The sequence below is a fragment of the Periophthalmus magnuspinnatus genome, chromosome 14, assembly GCF_009829125.3.
Source record: "Periophthalmus magnuspinnatus isolate fPerMag1 chromosome 14, fPerMag1.2.pri, whole genome shotgun sequence".
NCBI lineage: Eukaryota > Metazoa > Chordata > Actinopteri > Gobiiformes > Gobiidae > Periophthalmus > Periophthalmus magnuspinnatus.
In genome coordinates this window covers 30,840,540-30,862,624 of record NC_047139.1, presented here as the reverse complement: position 1 = coordinate 30,862,624, position 22,085 = coordinate 30,840,540, and the positions used below count along the sequence as shown (strand labels likewise).

At 39.2% G+C, this 22,085-nt stretch overlaps 2 protein-coding genes and 1 non-coding gene across 4 annotated transcripts; 1 reads left to right on the top strand and 2 right to left on the bottom strand.

The window, feature by feature from the left end:
• The first annotated feature begins 767 nt into the window (after positions 1-767).
• On the top strand, positions 768-839 carry trnaw-cca (transfer RNA tryptophan (anticodon CCA)). Its single transcript has one exon. It is a non-coding gene; the product is annotated as a tRNA-Trp (tRNA).
• A 1,130-nt stretch (positions 840-1,969) lies between these two features.
• fhdc3 (FH2 domain containing 3) lies at positions 1,970-7,049 on the bottom strand. Its single transcript, XM_033977845.2, has 12 exons — positions 6,967-7,049; positions 5,943-6,453; positions 5,425-5,486; positions 4,937-5,039; positions 4,781-4,866; positions 4,533-4,633; positions 4,384-4,454; positions 4,204-4,311; positions 4,047-4,117; positions 3,854-3,971; positions 3,610-3,774; positions 1,970-3,365 (listed from the first exon to the last, which is right to left on the bottom strand). The coding sequence occupies exons 2-12, from the start codon at positions 6,399-6,401 to the stop codon at positions 2,385-2,387; spliced, it is 2,325 nt and encodes a 774-aa protein (XP_033833736.2). The 5' UTR covers positions 6,402-6,453; positions 6,967-7,049; the 3' UTR covers positions 1,970-2,384.
• A 448-nt stretch (positions 7,050-7,497) lies between these two features.
• On the bottom strand, positions 7,498-21,507 carry arfip2b (ADP-ribosylation factor interacting protein 2b). 2 transcript variants are annotated; one of them, XM_033978700.2, is made up of 9 exons: positions 21,164-21,507; positions 19,128-19,238; positions 16,093-16,149; positions 14,615-14,723; positions 13,007-13,122; positions 10,576-10,797; positions 10,038-10,195; positions 9,792-9,966; positions 7,498-9,426 (listed from the first exon to the last, which is right to left on the bottom strand). In XM_033978700.2, the coding sequence occupies exons 2-9, from the start codon at positions 19,224-19,226 to the stop codon at positions 9,271-9,273; spliced, it is 1,092 nt and encodes a 363-aa protein (XP_033834591.1). In that variant the 5' UTR covers positions 19,227-19,238; positions 21,164-21,507; the 3' UTR covers positions 7,498-9,270. The 2 variants fall into 2 exon arrangements, with proteins under 2 accessions (XP_033834591.1, XP_033834593.1); XM_033978702.2 differs by lacking the exon at positions 16,093-16,149.
• Positions 21,508-22,085: the final 578 nt, after the last annotated feature.

Genomic DNA, 22,085 nt, shown 5'->3' with positions numbered 1-22,085 from the left:
CATATGTTATGCTATTTAGCTATTAAGCTTTGGGTAGAGCTTCAAGTTAGTTGTGGCTTAACCAATAAGAAAGTAACATTTGATTAATTGAAGTTGAATAAATGATGCAAGCTTACATTGCAGATCTAGACAGGAAAATACATTTATGGCTATTTTGAGATTACCTTCAGGAGGAAAATGTCAATAAAAAGTAAACGTCACTAATTGCTCCAAGCCAATGGCCAAGGACTCAATGCCCAAAATCAGCACTTTTAATTGACTTACCCCTCCATTGTGTTTATCTGCCTGCTCACTGGTCACCTCTGGCTGGAATCTTCAAGTGTAAATATATCTGGTTCCTGTGAAGCAAAACATGTGTTTATCAGATTGTAGTATGGCCACACTTGAACAAGGCTTTGCCTAAAGGTGGAGCCCAGATCAGTTTAACCTGGGTAACACCGCACTGTTCTGTACTACTGTTAGGCTGTTAAAGTAACTTACAGATGCCTTTTGGAGACAAAGTATGACACATATAAGACAGAAGAAAGTGTTTCTAACTCACACTCCACCTGACTCTTGTGTTATGGCGCCCTCTAGAGTGTTCTTTAAACATGACGCGTGTGGTTCTGAGATAGAGTCAGGGTGTAACATGTTTTACAGATATGTGACATCAGACTGATGGTTCAGGCATTTACAACAAACACCCCACACACTACGTACTTTTAAAACATAGAATTATAGGCTGCTGGAACATTATTGAGTTTTGGTGAAGTATTTGTTCGTGCACAGACCTCGTGGCGCAACGGTAGCGCGTCTGACTCCAGATCAGAAGGTTGCGTGTTCAAATCACGTCGGGGTCAATTCTTTGCTTCCTTGATTAAAAGAATCAGCGGTGATCGTTCCATTGAAATACGTTCATTTAATCAGGGATATTGTGTAAATTAGAAAAACAAAATCTTACACAACAGTTACACGTAAAGGCTTTAAAAAGTCCCAACACTGCATCCAAGACTAACAAAGCAATGGTTTCTTCTCACAAACCGAATTTCACTTCCAATGATCATTACACAACTATTTTCCTTTCTTTGCATCCACAATTATACTGGGTGTAATTGTTATGTTGAAGCCATTTAATTATGCTAGGATTTAGGTATTACATACATAAGCATAGACACAATTTCATCATTAACAGCATACAAAATATATACAAAAACACATTCTTACTTTAGGTCCACTCCACAGGTGTACTCCTTGTGAATCTCCAAAGTTTGTCTTCTTCAGTGCAGTCTGCAGCTCTGTGGTGTTAAGTTGCTCTCTCCTCAGAAAGGCCCTTTGTGCCTAAAAGCTTTGGCACAATGCAACTTGTAAGACTCCCTTTCTCTGACACGGGTCCAAGTTTCTCTGGGTAGCCTCGTTCCTCTGCAGTATTCAGAGCTGTGTGTCTGTGTCTCATCTTTCACTTACACACACACACACACACAAAGTTTGGCCTGGTGTGATGGTGAGAGTGACTGTGCAGGTCATCGTGAGCCTTGAGGAGGAGACTCACATGAGAAGCTCTGAACATAACATTACAATGGACCAATTGTACTCAAGAAGTGCTATTTACCATTAAACAAGACAGTCACAGCGGAGGAAGTTTATGTCCTGAACAAAGCTCTTCTTACATATATGAGATATATGCAGCTTTGTCACAGTTTATGAAAACATTCTGCAGTAAAGGTTGTGTTTAGATCAGTGCAGATTGTGTTAACAGATTTCTTATTGGGTGGTTGTACAACGCTGCAAACAAACCCTGTTGCCTAAGTAACTCAAACTGAATGTCCTTTTCTGTCCAAGGAATTCAAATGAATGAATAAGAAACAGCAAGTACTCAATCATTGTAAAACAGCCGTACCACTTTCTGCAGAATAGAATGCATTTGTACATCAGTTATATTTTATGTACCGTCTCCATTACATCCACAGGTCATCACCAGATTAAGCATTTGAAGATTTTAGATTTGGCTTTATTGCTGCTGCAACAATGAGTATTTAACAATTCAACTTCAATTCTAATCCTAGTATTTTGTGTCCACTATTTTAGGGGCAAGTAGTTTTGCACAGGCTCAGACAGGGAAGAAATAATAGATGAAGTGAAAGGTAAGAAGTGAAATTTGAGTAGGGGTGACGAAGAAGGTGTGGAGTGGCTAGACAAGATTTGAAATAAATGACTGAACAAGTTACATAAAAAACAGCCACAAATAGTTTAATTCATACATAAGGATAAAGACAAAAACATAATGGGCACCTTCAAAAAAGCAAGTCCCCAGTTCCCTTGTATCTGCTGAAGGATACATTTAAAAGAAATAAAAAGACAAAACACATTATAAAGGACATTATAAGATTTCATACATAAAGTAATCATCAAGTGCACGATTTCAGAATAGCCGGCTCATCAGTTTCCCCTGGTTTGTTTCTATTTCCAATACGCTTGAAGAAAGATTTAATTCCCTGATTCTCAAAGGGATTTGAAGTTTTACAAAGTTGGACACTATCGTCTTTTAACGCATCTCTCCGTGATCCGGACGAGAAGGATCTTTGTGAGAAACTTCTCTGAAAAAAGTCCCCAAACCAAAAGGCAGAGGCAGGTGACCTTCTGGACTCATCTACCGACACAGAGCGGTGCAGTGGTCCATGGGAAATACATTTTAAATTGACAGGTGTACATGAAATGGAGGCGGTTATGCTGTCCTCAATAGTTGAATCTTGGACATAACTGACATCTACACTCTCCCAAATACCATCGTCGGGATCGTCTGTAATGGACGGCCGTTTTTGGGAGGTTTTCTTTTCATCTGGAGTGTTTTGGTGCGTGCAGTAAACCGGGCTCAGGATGGTCCATGGAGAGCCTACACTGCTGCTGTTGCCATAGAAATAGTCTCTGTTTCGAGGGGTCCTAGGGGTGGAGGGGTGTCTGTTTGATCGATCTGAGCGCCGTGGAGTGCCAGAGCTTCTGTCTCCATCCAGACTGCTCCTGCTGTTCTGATGACGCAGCACCTTTCGCTTTGACAGCTTCTCCTCATCCTTCTTACTCTCTTTTCCTCGTTCGTTGTTCAGTTTGACTTGTTTCTTGTCCGGTCTGTCATGAGAAGTTTGGGGACTGGACTCCACTTTGATGGACTGGGAACAGGGGGAGGATCCGGGCTCTAGGTTCCTCCTGGATCTGGAGACACTTCCCGGGACAGAGGAGAGGAAGCTGTGCAGAATGGACTCCAGGCCTGCGGGGTCCTGATCGGGGTTTTGGTTGGTCTGGGGAATGGAAGTGGTGGGACGGCGTTTGGCTGACTGACGCATACTCTCCTTACGTTTACGCCGCTCCTCAGCTGCTTCTCGCTCACGGTTTTCCTTGAGGGGGGGGGGAAAAAGGATCTTACTATCAAAACCTACATGTTCACAAAACTTTATATACTCAATGGGTAAGTTGAGTGAAAGATCAGATTATGATTACAAGTTACATGGCACACAAAGAAAAAAACTCAAACAAAAAACTAACTCAAATATGACATTTGAAATTAGAGAACTATTACAACAGACTATCTTGACTGAGCTGTGAAAGTGAGAAGTGGTCATAGTCAAACCATCGTCATACCTGTACCGCAGTGTCGAAGCGAGTGCAAAAGGAGTGGAAGATGGCACAGCACTCCTGCAGTTTGAAGGTGTCTGGATCCTCACAGAAGAACTCAGCCACAGCAGAAGTCACAGAATTCAGCCGCTTCAAACTGCGCTCGATATCAGCACACTTGGCATCAGCTCTCTGTCAAATATGAAATATAAAAATCTAATATTCACTACATACTTTAGTTTAAAATGACATTTTAATAAAACAACTTTACAATAAGGAATGTCTCTATCTGTGCAAAGAGGTCCGGCTGTCTGCTGGCATAAAGCTTCACTTCTTTAATCTTCTTGACTTCTCGTTCAAACTCTGTGATGACCTCCTCTTTGCAAATTCTGTTTGACAAAAATGTATTACACTTTTTAACAAACAGAGGGGTTTGTAATAAGAAGTATACAATATTGTGGCACCTTGCAGCCATTCCAAGATGTTCAAGTTGAACTGGGAAAGTGAGCAGTTCACGGTCTATGTCCTCTGCTTGCTGTGGGCAAAAGCAGCACATGTTCAAGTACAGCCCGTGGCACACAGGCCTACCTCATTCAGACAGCTGTGTACAGTGGTTCTGACCTTGGCCACATAGTGCATCAGGTTCATGCCTGGTTTGTTCGCTTTGGTGTCAGCCAGATTCAGTAAAGAAGTCATCCTGAAGCCAATGGCATTTGCACTGTGTCCTCCCTGCAGGTTTACTTTTGTTTTAGAGAGATACATTTATTTTGACATATTGAATAGAAAGGGGAAGACACTCACCCCATTCATGTAATTTCCAGCCTTTAAAACCAGTCGGATCACAGAGTGTAGGTCATCACAGTCCAACAGCTCTGAAAAGAAACAAGTCTGAGGCAAAGCATCTCTTCCAGATCATTAAACTGTTCAGGGTAAATGTTACCAGCAGTTACCATTGGCTACATTAATGAGCACCGTGAGTGAGTGCTTCACCTCCTCCATCAGAGGAAAAAACTCCTCCCTCAACACCATCGACTTCAGACGCTCCACATATCTGCAGACCACAACAAACCAATCAAATATGTACACCAATATGTAGGGCAATATGTAGGGCAACGTGTACACCAGCGTATACATCAACATGTACACCAACATGATCACAAGATATGATAAATAACTGAATATTATGAAAAAGCCTTACCCTGGTACTTTGACCAACTGCACCATGAACTGGTCAGCCTCTGGTAACTGTGCAATATTTCCCCTGAATGACATCAGCTGCTTCACCTGGACAGTGTTTCAATGTTAACATTACTACATTCAAAATAAATAAATAAAATCATGTATTGAATGTTACCTCAGTGTCTTCTGGGAGCAGTTTACAGAGCTCTTTCAGTTTACCTGATCCAAATCTGAGCCAGTTTCCTTGACAAATGTCCTGGACAATCTCTGCCACTGGCCTGGAAATGGGTCAATTCACATAAATCAACTAAATATATACATAACTGAGCAAAGCAATATTATGAACTAATACATAGGAAACAACAATTATGTCAATTATGACAGTCAAGCTCATGACGAAATGCAAATGCAAGGCCTGCACATTTGATATTCAAATATTCTGCGCTCCTTGAACAGTAGCAGAAGTTTGATAAGGGAATGAAAGTGTCATTACAGTTGGTCTTAAACTTTTCATACAAAGTACCACCACCACTTACATGTACCAAAGTTTGAAAAACACTGACGTTAGAGAATACCGAGCACCTTTATTGTAGGAAAACACTGCAAAGTCTAATTGTACAAGAGAGACCTGGCCATATATCTGAGTCACTCACACTTTCTTACCTCTTGAAATGTTTCAGGAAGATGCCAATATTCATGCTTCTTTTGGAATCAAGAATAGTAACCTTGAAACACATGGGAATAGTTTACATGTAATCTGTTGTTATTAGTCCATCTCCAAAGCTCAAAAATGCTCTCTTCCACCTTGTGATGTCATGAAGTGGTAGTTTAAGTTAAGTTACTTTAATCCTAGTGAAGGTGTATGGAGTTTAAAAGTGCGTGTTTTCAGTTTGAGAGAACAACTCTAAACTACTCTACTACTACTCTAAACTACTCTAGTCTAAACCTGAAGGGTTTGTGTGTTAAACATGTGTGAATGAAACAAAACACAACCCCAGGTCAGTTTATAATGAGGAAATAACATTCAAACATAGATCAGAACATTGCTTAAATATGGGCCCTTTGTTTCATACAGGCATTTTTTCAATAACTCATTTACAAATTTTAGCGGAACTAAACACTTCCCCCTCTCATTGTGTCATGTGTGTACTTCCCTAGCGTTTAGTGTTGGTAAATATTACCTGTGGGTCTTTAACAATATCAACATCATCAGCATTTTTTAGCCCAGGGGTCCTGCGTATTGAGGTACGTTTGTCAACTTGACTGAACAGCTCCTCTATGCTCTCGATGTCCAGTCTCAGGTCCCTCTCTGTCTTTTTGGACGTCCACACATTTTTCTTTCCCAGGACTTGTTGAGTTGGAAGAGGGACCCAGATAAGCTTTTTCATTGACTTGCGATGAGAGCTGAAAGGTTGTAGGGCAGAGCGTGATAGAGGAGGAGGAGGTGGAGGGGGCGGCGGTGGTGGTGGTGGAGGAGGAGGGGGGGGGGGGGGAGGCGGAGGTCCCATGTTGATAGTGACAGATACAGGCCCAGGGACAGTTTTAGGGTCATCTTTAGGGTGCAGCGGGACAGAAGCTCGAGGAGAAGAAGACAGGAGAGGCGGGACATCTTCTAAAATGAGTATGTCCTGTGTCTCCATGTCTCTGTAAGGTGGACCAGCGGCAGGGAGTCCCGAGAAAGGACACCCACACCTGAAAAACAACAAAAGATGTGACATATATATATATATATATATATATATATAGCAATAATAAATGCAGCTGCAACAAAGATGAACTTCAGTAAGAGAAGTCAGGCTGAAATTTCCAAATAAAGTTTTTTAAGTCAGATGCATCTTTCGTGCTTTTTTTCCAATCAAAATGAAGTTGATTATAAGTAGGCCTAAATATAAGATACATTTTAGACTGTGTGTCCGACATTGGCCATCACCATCAGCGTTATAGGACCACTGACAGATGCTAAAGTTAAAACTGGTAATTAATAAACTTTCTGAATTTAAAAAGCCTATACATTTATGATCTTTAATGTTATACAGATAATTGCTGTTTAGAGCTGGGTCAAAATCAACACATGATCAACAATCAAAACTTTATATGTGTATAATCAAAATTATATGTGTATATACACACACACACACGCATATAATAAGTTGAATCAAAGAGCAGAAACAAACCATCTTAATGAAGGTCCAGTCTCATACTCACCGTGTATTTCTTCAGTCCTGCGGTAGATTTGTCTAAAGTCAGGCCTCTGATCACCACTGAGTCTGTGTCAACTACAATCACACACAGGTGTGGGGCCCCTCATCCGCCAATCACACTCCGGAGCTCACACAGGCCCCGCCCCCCACATGAAAAACATGAAGATGATTTATGGAGAGCAAATTCTCATCAGTGAAACGTGACTGACACATTTCTATGGGTTATTTCCTGCTAAGATAATATAGTTTATGTATATTTTATTCACAGCCAGTGTTTCTCAAACTATGGTACACTGAGCATTTGTTTATTGTAGAGACAAATCTATGGTTTAATCATGATTTCAAACTACTCTATGATGGTTTAGTCTCATTTTAGACCTTGCTCAGGCTTGATAAAGTCCATGTTCAAACCAGTTAAATAAGTTAGGTGGTGCTGTGTCATCGGCTTAAAAAAAGAAAATACTTGTTTCTACTCTGTTCAGTTTGGAACATGGAAAAGAAATAACTGGAGTAAAGACCACACCAAGCCAACAAATTGGAAATATGCCTTTTTAATCTTCCTTCTGAGAGGAAATTGGATTGGAAAGAGGAATGACGGCAGAAATCCAGATAAATCTATGACAGTTTCGTCCATGTTAAAACATCATAAATACCACTATGTATCAGTCATTCAAAACAACACACCAGTTCAGCCTACAAAATAGTGATTGTACACAAATAAAATATATCAAGTTAGAAATCTTGGTTTTCTCTCTGCAATGCCACATTAGCCTGTTAGAGCTTAGTTATAATTTAGACAATAGGAGTAGTCCTATTGCCACAGACTTGTCATATCTTTGAAAGAGTAATTCACATTAATATTGCTGCAAATAGTGTTACTGGCTCTGAGCATCAAAATACATTGTTAAACTTTACTCTAAATTCAAGATAATTGAAAAACTTATTAAAAGTCATTTTTGTTTCTTACAAGTCCAAGCGTCACAGTGACATTTAGCCTGTCCATGCAAGCTCCAAATGGAGACTAGTTATTGACACCTTGCGTTTGCAGCCTGCCATGCAAAAACACAGGTGATAAGAAGCTACAGGACTGGCCACATACGTCGATAGGGTTAATGCCACAACTAGTCCTAATTTACTGTTGAGTGTCTACATTTTAAAATGGCGCGTTTATGACTGTTTTAGCCTGAGGACATATTTTAGTATTGGTTTTAAATGTTATGACATTTGCAATAGACAGTAAGTATCATTGTCTGCCCATTAGCCGTCAGTTGTTAATGTAGTGTTTGACAACAGAAATAACAAATATTTGATACATAAAAGCATTATGACACATAGTTTAAACAATTTGACAACATAGTGGAATTTCAAGTTTTACTGAAAGACGACAAACTGAGGTCACTTATTCTCCATAAACTGATAAGTTATCACAAGCAGTAGTCTTCGTCTATTAACAGTCTTTGGGAAAGTAATGTAAAATAAACATGATTGAATAAACAATGGCAGTGTTCAGATGGTCACTGAAATTGCTATTAGGAAAAACTTTCATTTGAGAATACACAGGTACAATGTGTGCAAAAGATTGAAAATATTAATTCCTTTCATAAATTGTCACGTCACTGTCACTCAAATTGTGGTTAACAAATATGCATTGTTAGATTTCAGGAAAACACATGACCATTTGTTTCATGTGAATTGTTTCTAGACTAGACAATTACTTACTACTGTGTGCAACATATTTTTTTAATGTGTCCGAATTACTTCTTTCAGGTTAATAATTAAATCCATACTATTATCAGTATAAGAGGCACAAACCCAGGATATAAACCTTTTTAAAGTGGTTAATTAGATTTTCATCTATCATAATGGTCACTATAAGGATTGCACACGTTCTCATCTTCTCATCATCTAAACAGACATGATTCAGTCTCATATAGAGACTATAGCAAATAGATGGATAAAATAGCCATACTTTTGACTATCTAATGCACACAGACAGGCCAGGGTAAGACAAATAAAGGTATGTGATAAAGCTCATGTAAGAGTTACTGTTAAAGTGAAAAGAGAAAGAGATAGAGGCACTAATGCCCCCAAATTGTCCATGATACTCTCCACTTGGTAAACTTACTTCATTCGCTCATGGGAAATACCCTGCATCTACATGTTCAAATATCTCACACTTGTCCAATCACTCAGCCATTTGCTCATCTAAAGCCTCCATCAAAGTTTTTCCTCCTGTGTTTCCATTGTAGTGGTCCTCTGTTAACCGGGGGGCCGACAGGTAATGTGTTTGAGTGGATTATATGTATGGTCACTGCTCTTCTAACCAGGAGGGTTTGTCTGCCCCTGGTGGCCTCAGCTTGATATTGAACTGTCTCAGCGTCTGCTCCAACTGCTGCTGGTTGCCTGCAAAGTATGCAGAGATGGCATTGTGGAAGAGGAGGAGCTGCTTGTGCATCACTTTCACCTGGAGGAGGATATGAAATTATTAGGTTGGTAATATAAATATTAACTATACAGTATGACCACTCAAATTCACCAAATATGACCAATTTCTATTTTGGGTGGTCACCTTATATGTTTGAACAGCTGTGTATTATGCAAGTTTTATCAGATCAGGGTCTATAACATTAGCTGATTCACCACTGATTTTACAAGAATAGTGATAGTGACTGCAGACCTGCTGATCTTACAACGAGCAAAGTATGCAGTTTTGTAGAATCTTTGAGGCATTATTGAGCCTTAAATATTTTTTTCTTATTTCCTCTCAAACTTAAATTTATACAGCTAAATGTATTTCAGTGTATTTATCAAAAGACCAACTCTGCCAACCTTATTTTCCTCCAAAAACTTGAGCTTGATCGTGACGTCAGACCGGAGTCGTTCATATTTGTCTTTTTGAACCTGATATTGTTGTTGCGCAGCTTCAATTCGAGCTATGGTCACTGCGTCTCTGGGGCCTGCGCTTAGCTCCTCTAGGTCTGTCCTGTAGGCATCAAACTCCAATCTGATGAAGAAAATTGGAAGATGGGTTCACAAATATAACACTATTTAGAAGATTTTAAATGTTTGAATTACCTGGCATTTTCATACATCTTTATTGTCATCAAAGTGTCTTCCATTGTTTTATTAACCAGTGTGTTGATGCTGGATACAAAGAAATTAATTGCCCCAAGCAACGTTTCTCCATTCTTACAAAGGAGCTTTTGTGTCTCTGCATTATACCCAAACTCATCCTGGGGGAAAAAAAAACAACAAATAAAAAAAACTTTCAATAGGTGTCACTCCCCAACCAGTTACATGGTGCACCATTTGTTTCCATGGACACGTCATAGCAGTGTTTTGAATGTTCTACAGTATAGCATTAGAGGCAATTAATTTGCAGGTGTTTTCATTGCTCAATCTTTGCTTCTTTACAGCTCAGACTGTGCTGTAACTTAGCCTGACATCTTGTTCCCATTGAAATAGAGCCAAGTTTAATGCCATACTTTGCAACATTCAAGACAAAGCATAAATATCTTCATAGAAACAAGCAACACCGTGGCATACCCTCAACAAGAAAAAAAAATATGATTTTTTGTCATTTTAGGATGTTTAAAGATGCATCAATTCTAACCCTTAGCTCTGGAGATTTCTGACTGAGGTCAGCAAAGGTGTCCCCGAGAGCATGCTGCGTCTGGACCATGTTGTAGAAGTGATTTGTCAGACCTCGGGCCAATCGTAGTACGTTTTCATATTTCCTCTTTGTGTCCCTCAACACCTCGATTTGAGCCTCGAGTTCAAGATCCACTGTCCGGGACCCTCGACCAAACCGCTCTGAGATCATCTGCTTCGTACACTGACAACATAACACATACAAGTCAATTATCAGCAATTAATCAATTATCAAAGGACACATTATTAGGCAAGTCCAAATATCTATATAAAACAGGGGTCGGCAACTTCGCTTGGCTTCGGGCCAATTTTTTTCAGCGCCCACAGGTGGCGGGCCAGATGGTAAAGGTATTGGCTTACATATATTTATAAATACATAAATATGAATTACATGCATTTTAACTCACCTAAAACAGCCAATTAAAAAATCCTCGGGCAAAAGCTTTTGCTCCTTTTATTATGGTTTTGGTAAGAATTATGCCTTTGTTGAACATGGTAATATGGATACTAAAGGCGCACAGTATCGGGTAGAGCTATGAAAAACTTTTCACTTTAAGGTTTTACCTCATTTATTCAGGTCTTTGTCTCATGATATTAATTGAAACTAATACTTTTGTGGTTAAAATGTGCGGATTTAAACAAGGATAAAATCTTTCTAAGACGGTTACTTGAACCAGGAAGCTGCGTAATTATTGCTTATCGTCAAATCTCTCCATCAAAATTCTTTTCTCACGCTGTCTTCTTGTGACCATCACTGCGATTTAGCTCTGCCTCGAAGGTTAAACTACGACAGGCTTTTAGTCGTGCGTAATACCGCACTAACGGCTTCCTTACTCCGCATTTGGTGCCGTAATGACCTGCACCTTTACGCACGACTGTGGGAGAGCTGTAGGACTTGGATGATGCCAAGTGCAGCAAGGATCGTGATAAAATCACAACGTAAATGAAAAATGTTTAAAATTGACATGGCTAAGTGGATTTATGTTGTGTCAAACATGAGCAAAGGTCGGGAACAATAAAACCTGACATGCGGACAAAAAGCAAGTCCCCACCCCGGTTAAAAGAAATCTTCAAACTGAGTATTTTGACAGTTTTGTGATTAAGTGATTTATTTTAATAAAATAGGGAATTTTGAATAACTAACCACAGAAGTGCAAGAAGGCTATAGCGCAACTGGTGCACATTCCTTGAGCTGCGCGCAGTCTGCACGCTTGCCTCACCAGATGTCCAAAAACAGCCACGATTTTGACTGGTGAAGGTGTATGTACACACCAGTTCATTGTTTGCTTTTAATGTTGTGTTACGTGCACATCATGGGCAGTGGAATGCCTGTAGCAGTGCCCACATAACTTGGTATTTGTCGTAACGGTGGGTGTAGCGGACCAAAGGATGCAGACTCGGGGAATATTTACAGTATTTATTAAAGAAATGACAAATGGTGCAGTTCGAGGGTTGATCCGGCGGTGAGCAGGAGGTGAGGCACGGGCCAGGATCCAGGAGCGGAACGTGAAGCGCAGCGGAGATGACGATGCGGGCAGCACCAGGGCAGGACGCAGAGTGCTAACCAGGGTCCGGGGTCGCGGAATGCAGAGATAAAACAGACAGTACCAGGGCTGGGAAGCAGGGTGGAAGCAGGGTCGGAGCTGAGCCGGGAGCGCTGGAGCTGAGACGGTCCAGCAAGCTGGGTGGAGACGCACATACGATCCGGCACCGAACGGGATGAGGCTGAAACGAAGATGAACCGGCACTGAACAGGGTATAGAAACGCAGATGATCTCGCCCTGAGTGTCTGGTCCTGCCTCCTCTTATACACAGCAGGTGGTGGAGATCGCGCTGATGAGCTGCAGGTGCGCGCAGGAGGAGCCAGGAGCTCAGCCCAGCTCGGCAGGTGAGGGAGGGAATGAGCAGGACAGGAGGAAAAACGTGGAGCAGACGGAGCGGATCATGACAGTATTAAAGAATCAATGCTGGAAGAAAGTCCAAAATCCTCTGGCGGGCCAAAATAAATTGGCAAAGGGCCAACATTTTCCCGCGGGCCGGACGTTGCCGACCACTGATATAAAACATCAAATAGCATTTATTAACAGGAAAATTTTTAAAAAGAGCAAGCTAAGAGAAGTTATTTTTTTTATACAGCTAATGTAAAACTCTCCTTCAAACAAAAGGGGGAGCAATGGGAACAGATGCAGCTGCAAGTCTTTTCAGTCAATGCTTTGAAAATGGTTCTATAGGTCTACGCTAAACCTGAGTGAAGAACACGTCAATTGACAAATCACAACATCCATTTTGATGCTTTCGGTTTAAAAAAAAAAATACAGCCATTTACAATTTTGGGAAAATTTTGATAAAACAGCGAGCAAGCAGATATGGAGTGTTAATAAACTACACAGTACCTTGTAAGTGTTAAGCCCCCACTTCTTTACTTGTTCAATTTTCTCCACAGCTACTCCTTTAGTCGACTCCTCGGCCGTCATAGAGGAGCTGCTGCTACTGTGATTCATGTTGGAACCTAGAGGGGAAAAAAAGGGGAAAGGTAAAACTAAAACAAAGACAATAAAATAAATAATATAGAAAAAAGCTTTTACAATTCCCCAAAGACGAAAGACCACTCTAACACCAACTGATCAAATCATCAATTAAGAAAAGCAGATACAGTTGAGCAATAGTTCAACAAAACTATTACCAGCTCTAGGTACTAATGAGGGCTACAACAGCAATTTGGGTTGAGTGCAATTTTTAATTTGCAAAGACTGTCAACTGTGTCAACAAGAGAAAGTTCTCAAAGTAATTATCCTGTCCATTATAGTAAAAATGTTGCTTTACCCGTTGTTCAGACCTCTAAAACGCATTCTGAAATGCATGAGATTATTGCATTAGTTTTGCATTGTCAGTCTTCCCTCAAATGTAAACGCTCCTGGAGTTTTTTACAATGTGCACTATGAACAGAATTGTACTTTTTAAACATATATTGTACACCTAGTTGCATTAATCAAAAATGTTCAATTTGATTTCTTTCCAAAATTGTGTAGCTCTAGTAGTGGTGATATATGGTGGTATTTATGACCGTAATCTTCCCCAGTACCTTGATATTGACGAGACTGACTTAAGTGGCAGAGGACTGGGGGAACACTGTTTCTTCTGGCCTTCATGCGCAGATCTGTGATGTGTGGCCAGTTGGTACAGGGAGCATTTATAATGTTTGGGTTTGGAATAGGGGTAAACATGGGTTTAATTTGAGGGTAAAGTTATCATTTGTTGGTATTGATATATTGGGGGAGAAAAAAGGGATTGGAGCAAGAAGAAAAACATGTAAGAATGTAAAATGAAGAGGACAAAAAAGAGGAATGATGATTGAAGATGAGTAGGAGGGAATGACGCAAAAGAGGACAAAAGGAGAAGAGATGAAAAGACAATGTTTAGTGACAGTCAACAATGAAGACAAATGAATCATGATAAATATGAAGAATGCATGTATCTGCTATGCTACAATATCTGGCAGTGCTCAGACTTTTGCACAACAATCAGAAAAAGCAGAAGTTGGATATGATAAGACATTTGATTATTTCCCCAGAAATCATCTCAGGTTTAGAAAATAAAGAGACCTGCTCTCAGCAAAATTAAGCGCCGCAAAACAAAAAAGAAGAAATTCCGATAAGCATCCCAAACATTACAACAAAAAGCTAGTTTTGTTACAGAAATAATAAAGAAGTAAAATTGCAAAGTGGATAGGAGCTGTCTCTAGTAAACACATTGTTAAGTGTAATGAGCCACCTATTCCAGTCACTTCAATCCTTTTACAAAACTGTGCATTGTAGCGTATGCCAGGTCCTGGGAAAGAGAGTTACAGTATTCAGGTAATAGACAGATTCATGCCATCAAAGCTCAAAACTGATTAGTTCTTGATTTCTTTATGAAACAAACGTGATTTTAACGCTATAAGACATTTTCACCTGCAACCATTAGCCCTTAGACAGCTCAGAATACCATGCACGTGCAGGTACCTTTGATGGAGCTGGTGGGGATGATGCCTTCAGCTGTGCCTCCGTATCCACCCGATACAATACTGGTCTCATTCAGATTGGGGCCTGAAACCATCACCTGCTGCAAATCCTGAAAAATGTGATCAAGATAAAAAAAAAAAAAGCATATTACTAACAGTTTTTATGGATTAGTAGTCGTAGTGGTAGTAGTACTAGTACTAGTAGTAGTAGTAGTAGTTTGAAAAGGTAAGGGCTACTGTGTATAAGGACACTACTAGATTACCATGGTTAGTCACTACAAAGACTAGATGGGCTAGAAATGGGTCCCAAATTAAGATCAGATTAGAACCTCTAGTTGAAATGAAAAGGGCAACAATCTTCTCCAGTTTAGAATATATTGTGCTTATAAGGTGCTCTATAACAACAGAAAAATAAAATCTGTCAGCTGGACAAAACATCCAGTTGTGTAATTAGCTCCTCCCTTCAGACAGATATAAGGTAGTGTCCAGCAGTAATCTGACCAGAACTGAAGAAGTGGCTTGGATGAGCAGCCAAACGTCCTCATTTCTATGATTTTTTGTCCAGTTGACAGATTTGATTTTTCTTTTGCAATGGATCAGGCCTGGACGACTGAGGGATTACACAGATAAGGCGCATTATGATCTTTTCTGGTGGAGGACCTGCCCTCTACCTTGGAGATAGAAGTTTAATTTCATATTGTAGAAAATTCCAGGCATCACTATAACATCCAAATGAACCCCCCACCAGGAGAAGTTACACAGTGCATCTTTAAATTAGCAGTTTCAATAAAATGCTTGTTGTTTCATATGTTTCAACCTCTTTCGTGTGTTAACACTATCACAATGAGTTAAAAGTGTAATTGTTCACATAGTGTACAACAGTAAAACACAGTGGTTACTTGCTTCCAGGAAGTTTGCAAACAAAGATTATAATGACAAAACATCACAAGAATGTTTAGTAAGGGAGGAGGAGCTTCCGTTTGTATGAACAAAGGAGCTGGACACAGTGGCAGTGTTTGACTTGAGAAATAACTCAGATTAGGAGGTCACATTTCAACAAGCTTCTACTATATAATAATTAATAGGAAAAAAAACAGAGCTCATTATGTTTAGCTTTTTGTTTAAACACAAATAATTGCCTTTAAATTTTTTGTATTATTTTTTATTATTATAAACTACAATTATTTCATATACCCCCCACCTCTATTAGTAGGCCAGTAAAATTAGTGACAGAATCTTTGTTGAACCAACACCAGCTGATATTAAGAAATCACCCAAGTGTCTATACACACACACACACGTACGCACACACGCACACACGCGATAACAAGATGGATTAAAACAATGAGTTACTGATGCCTAGCATGATCTACAGCTAGAGTTAGTCGGGAGCTAAACAGTGGTTGGCCATGTTAAGGATGAAAGCACCACAGTCCACAGTGCACACAACATGAACACACATGTATATGGCCTGCTCACCCTGGGTCCTCGGGAGCTCCCTACCTTCTCCCCTAAGCTCCACTGCCGTTTAGCAGCCTGTGCAAAGATGAGGAAGGAGGGAAATCAACAAACGTGGCAACAAAATCAAAAGAAACATGGAAACACAAAATGCAAAAGTAAAAATGGATTTCAACATAAATTAAAAGGCAGTTTCATGTCCAACACAGATATCTGAATTTATCAGGATTCGCCTTCTAATCCAGGGGTTTCAGATTGATGAAAACATTGCACTGCTGCTATAGCAAGCAATTTATAAATAAAAAAAAAATATATATATATTTTGAATATATATTTTGGTAAAAAGTTCTCAAAATGGCACCTACAAACAGGAAACAAATCCATGACATTTAACTGGATTGACATGAATTATCTGGAAAAACTGAAAATATAGACTTGCTATTCTCTGACAAAACAGATCATGTTTAAGCAAGGCTCCAGACTAACGATTTGAGTTGAGTGCACTGGTTATTTTCATTTGCCTGCATCACAACTTGATTTGCCATCGTAATATATATTGTCCGTAAATTGCTTCCACAATAAGGGCTAAACAAACAATTATGCTAATTACACTGCCCGAATATATAATTCATACTCCACACTACATGCTTAAAGAAAAAAATACTAAATAAATAATACACTACATAATATGTCAATAATGTTTATTTGATCAAATAACATTAAGAATTGACCTTTCTTTAAGTTGAAACAGAACCTGTTAGTTGTCTATAAGTTTTATAAAAAAAAAAAAAAAAGGTATTAAAATAAAAATATTGGGGCTTCAAAAACTAGTCAGAGTGAGAGGTTTGCTTTTAAGGATCTTTACAGTTTGCTATAGTACGTGCAGTGTGAGCCCTCTTACTTTCAGTTTCAATAGTTGATCTTTTCCATCTTTTTTTTTCCTTCACCTCTGGCATCAGGTGCCTCATTTGAGTAACTAAACACTGTTTAGGTTTTATGCTGCTATTTAAAGTGAAATACAGAATCTAAGATCATAAATAGATTTTTAAAAAGCCACACCCAAGAGCAACCAGAGTGCGACCTGAGCTACGAGTGGCTTTAGCAGTCTGGTCAGAGATGAGGTGATTAATGCCATTTAGATTTTGTTGTCAATTCAAATAATCATTTAAGAGTTTTGCATGATTTAATCTGCATTTATAATGAGGACAAAGGACACGTGTGCAGGACATGATGAGAGTCTGGCAGGTGTGCCCAAAAAAAAAAAAATGCAGTCCCACCAGGCAAAGTTTTAGGCACTCAAATTGGTCGCACTATGGAGCCCTGTCATAAGAATACAGAAAAGAACAAACATTTCCTAGAGACGGATTGAGCAAATAAAATCATGACCATCTGCCTCAAGCGGTGCTCATGTTGACTGCTGCATCTGACAGAAAGATGGCTGAATACACAGTTTGAAATAGGCTTCAATTGTTTGGCATGTGATAAAAAACAAAAAAGTAATGTGAAACTATAGTATGTTGTGTTTGGTATTTTGATTTGCAAACAGAGCATTATATTGATGATGATCCTTGGCTCTGTAAGTATGAGTGTGTTTCCTACAGAGAGGGACATCATGCTGCTCAGTGGGAGAAGGCTGAGTCAGGCAGATCCACCCGCTAACACTGAGCCAGCTTTCAAAGTTCAGAGAAACTAGGACAGCTTTAAGCATTTAAATATAATCTCTGCTGTCAGAATCCATAAAGTTTGTGATTGGTGTAGTTTGGAAAAGTTTCAATGTGTATAATATGTCGATACATTTTGATACATATCACACTGTGCTCTATTTGAGTTCTGGCATCAGTGACTGGCTCATGGATATTAAAGTAAAGGTATTTCCAGTCATCACTTAGTGTACAATTGCAACAGACAATATTACAGTCAGTGTTATGGACAGGGCTTTCTTTTTTTGTCTGTTCGTAGCAGTATTCAACAGACACCTGTTTTTTGGTACTGTTGTGCTAATACCCTGGCCAAGTCACTCAAACTATGAAAATTGAGATTTTGTGGAAAACCTACACTTTGTTTTTTACATTTCCATTTTTGTAATTAAAATAGATGTGATCAAACATCAGGTAAATCACTGACTCTTTCAATGATTCACCTACTTTTACTTTTGTAGTCAGACACACTGGCAGAGCTTATATCGACTGGCTTTTTCCACCTGACTGAACACAGAGCTGATACAAATCTGTTTTCTGTGGCTTTCACTCAGGAACACAGCTTTGGCCAGTTTCAGAGTAATTACAGTGTTACTATGGCGACTGGTTAATATCCAGCCCCAGAAGAATTGTATATCACCAACAGTAAAGTTGGGTCTGCTGTGGCTTAAGGCTTGAAGAGGGAGGGCAGTTTGCTCAGTAAATATGATGATTAACAGCTGCAGGTTCTTCCAGGATGTTGGTTTTGTTTATCCAAGGACATGCTCCCCAAGATGCAGCGTTATAGCATTATAAGACCAGTTTAACTTGAATGGCCCTGCTACTTTACACTTAGTCCTACTACTGACAATATTATTATTATTTTTGTAAGTGCAGAAGGGTAGAGTGTTCATTATTACACTAGTGATAACAGTGATCATACACCACATGAAGTGAGGTTTGTCTTGAAATTCAGAATAAATACATACATTTGTGTTTATCTCACTTTTTTTAACAATTGATTAAAAACAAATCCCTCAAATTGAGAAAGTTGGTTAGCATTATTGTGGCAATATAATAGGTTTCACTACAACATTTTTATTTTTGTTGTACAATTTTCCTATTTGAAGATAAACACACCTTTCACCTCGGAGAATTTTAGAAAATAAGCCTTCCCATGGCAACAGCTGGAATCCAACCTCAAAAATCCTACCAGGGCTTTCAAAACGAGCAAAGCAAATCAAGCTAACACTAACCACCACACACTGAACAACACTGTATATTTTAGCAAATTATAATTATAAAATGCTTTGGAAATGTAAAAAAAACAAACATGGAAAGTCAATGAGCTTAACTAAACATTAGGTGCTTAAGACTGACCTGCTCCAAGCTGTCGTCTTCTGGCAGAGTCCCTGTGTCTCCATTACTGTTGATGGGAATCTCCATAGTAGCTGCTTTACTCATTATGCTATCTGTCATAATGCACTAGGTCTGAAAAGACACATCAAAAACAAATATACATTGCCATTAGGTAATGAGAAGCAGGGTTGACCAAAACTCAAAATTTTATTTAACTAGAAATACAATTTAACTTTTTACAACTGGCAAATCAAACTGAAACAACTGAATATTTGTATTCCACCAAGCAAATTATCCTGTTTTATGGGTTCTGCTGAGAGATTAAAACTTTTTCCTCTGATTGATTTATTATGACTTTCCTGAACCTAAACAAAACAGATTCAATGCCATTTAGCACCACATACTTTTAATGACTGAGGATTGGCTGTGGACCTCTTGATTAAAAAAACCTAAGCAGATCATTGGCAATTATAAATGACTGGATCTTAATCTCTATTTAAATTTCATTAATTGTGCAGCCTTGGGTCTTACACAAAGCCTGACAGCCCTGTCCCAGCACCTGTAGTTTAGATGTTAATAGAGCGCTGAGAGCTTAGTCAGTCTTTCAGTCTGCTCTCAAATGTTAATCCTCCTATTCAGTCTACTACATTATATCTTTTTGCATACATCCTAGTTACTATATGTAAATGTGATTATTAGTCATGGTGTGATTAGTCAAAATGAGTAGATCAATATGTTCTGTTGCTTTGAAGAGGAGAGACAGCCAGACACTATGCAAATCATTGGGCAGAAAGCTGAGGCAGATTTCAAAGAGTTCTCTCCAAGCAAAAATAGCACCTATGAAAACAAAAGCTGCTCTAGCTACAACAATGAATCCTGTTCAAGAGGACACTCATCTTTACAGTCCAATTACACAGACAAGTTTCACAGCACCCGTTCCTTACAAGCACCTCTATGTGTGCAGTTTACATTGTCAGGTCACTTATCCATGGTAACAGAGTCAGGAGACAGTTGCTCAGGGGAAATCAAACATGACCAAGAATGACTAGTGTTGGTGAGGTCAGCAAATGAACTAGAACTATAAGAGATAGCAGTTGTTTCATACTTCATTTAGTGAGTCTTATGGGTTCCCTTTATTAAAAGTGTGCATCTCCAAAATGCACAATGACTGCATCATATTGATGGTTCAGTGGATTACAAAAATCATAAAATTCCACTCCATTTAATGATTGCTGCATGTAGAAGTGTTCCTTGTGGAACTGATGGTTAAAACATAACTGGGAGCTGAGGACAAAGGCAGTTGAAAGTCACATTGTTTACATTTCTCACTGTGTTTACAAAAGGATGGCACTATCAACGTGGCCAGCCCCTGCCCATTTTCTACGAAGTTAACTGCTTTGCCATGAATATTTTTATTACACTAAATGTACTTCAATTATGTTACATTAGTATATTGATTAGTAAAATGTTTTCTTGTAAAACACAAACACACAGCAAGTTAAAACATAGACATTGGCACATCTGCTCAAAATACCAGGCGCTATTTTTTACAGGTCTTGGGTTGAATCTATTTACAGCCACAATACTGCTCTTATCTGCATCTGAACTACGGCCAGCATTATGATTACTGTCTTTTCTATGATGCATTAAAGAGCTGTATATACAGTCTTCTACTGGAATGTAGGTTTAAACTATGCAAACTGTGAAGTGTGCTAAGGAGACGTCACTCTTTACTCTTCACATTCGCCTGGAGAACAGGTGCACCTGCACAGGTGCGGATTTTTGCGCTGTAGGGCGCACAACTCCACCTCCAGAAGTCCCGTATAGAGGAATTGTGACAAAGTGTTAAACTAATCTGTGTTCGAATATATTCCATTTATTTCAATGAAGCTCGTTGTGACTGTGGGCCTGGTTCCTCACAGCAGCTGTTACAACAGAAGACACTGTTCCACAAGGAAGTGGAACAAAGTCTAACAGATGGGACTCCTGCATATCTGATTAAATGTAATACTGTAACACTGCGTATAAACTAGAAACATGTCATTGCTCGGTCTTACCGGTGTTTGGTTCTGTCGTGAGCTCCTCGGGAGGCTAACAGGCTAATGCGCTAGCAGCCGTGCATATCTCGGGAGACTAGGAGACTAACAGGCTAACAGGCTAACAAGCTAACGCGCTCTGTGCATCTCTGTTCATGCGCGACACTACCGTCTGTTTTGTCACTCCCTTGAACACGCAGGCCGTGTCACACAACCAAAAAACTTCTATGTTTGAACTAGTTTATAAAACGGCGTCTCGCTGTCTTTCATAAATATAGTCCTCACTCTTCGTAAATAATCCTCTATCTGCCAAAGCCAAAACGCTTTTACGGAACTGACGAAACGGAGGAATTCATTTTGGAGACGCGAACCGACCTTCAATCGTGAACGCAACACGATGCTTTACTCGGTAACATTGTTACTAACTGCCCCAATTTTTTATTAATTCCATATCTTATCAATAAAACAGTGAAAATAGAAAATATTTATACTTGCCATATATACTGTACAACGATATGACGTGAATGTTGAGCACAACAGATGCAGACATAGTGAGAGGTCTTGTATCTCGGATCAGACCCATCTTTGAACTAGAAAAGTCATGGATCTAATGATGCCACATGGAGTTCACAGATATAATAAAGTAATAAACCATATATACAGAAAAGATTTTGTATAGTCTGATTGAAAATGACTCGACTATTAAAATAATATTATTTTGGATGCGTTGTGGCCAGAATAAAACACCAACCTGTAAACTCCACTCCCCTCTAGAGGTGATTCACAGATTTTACACAGGGAAAGTTAAAAACACAAGACAGTTATTTTGTGTTTCTCGGCATTGAGATATTGCTACATATCTTATTGTTTTGAGCTATTTTACACCAATCTATTGCATTTTGTATTCGTGGGGTATGTGATTGTCCAGTGCCCTTGTTTTGGG

What these genes read in the sequence shown, in the direction of transcription:
- fhdc3 (XM_033977845.2), bottom strand. Translation starts at nt 6,401, where the DNA reads ATGGAGACACAGGACATACTCATTTTAGAAGATGTCCCGCCTCTCCTG. An exon ending in CTGGAAATTACATGAATGGG is followed by an intron (nt 4,312 to 4,383) that starts GTGAGTGTCTTC and finishes GTAAACCTGCAG; the next exon opens with GGAGGACACAGTGCAAATGC. An exon ending in CATCTTGGAATGGCTGCAAG is followed by an intron (nt 3,972 to 4,046) that starts GTGCCACAATAT and finishes TTTGTCAAACAG; the next exon opens with AATTTGCAAAGAGGAGGTCA.
- arfip2b (XM_033978700.2), bottom strand. Translation starts at nt 19,226, where the DNA reads ATGACAGATAGCATAATGAGTAAAGCAGCTACTATGGAGATTCCCATC. An exon ending in GGGGGCTTAACACTTACAAG is followed by an intron (nt 10,798 to 13,006) that starts GTACTGTGTAGT and finishes TTATGTTGTCAG; the next exon opens with TGTACGAAGCAGATGATCTC. An exon ending in AGTTTTTGGAGGAAAATAAG is followed by an intron (nt 9,427 to 9,791) that starts GTTGGCAGAGTT and finishes ATCCTCCTCCAG; the next exon opens with GTGAAAGTGATGCACAAGCA.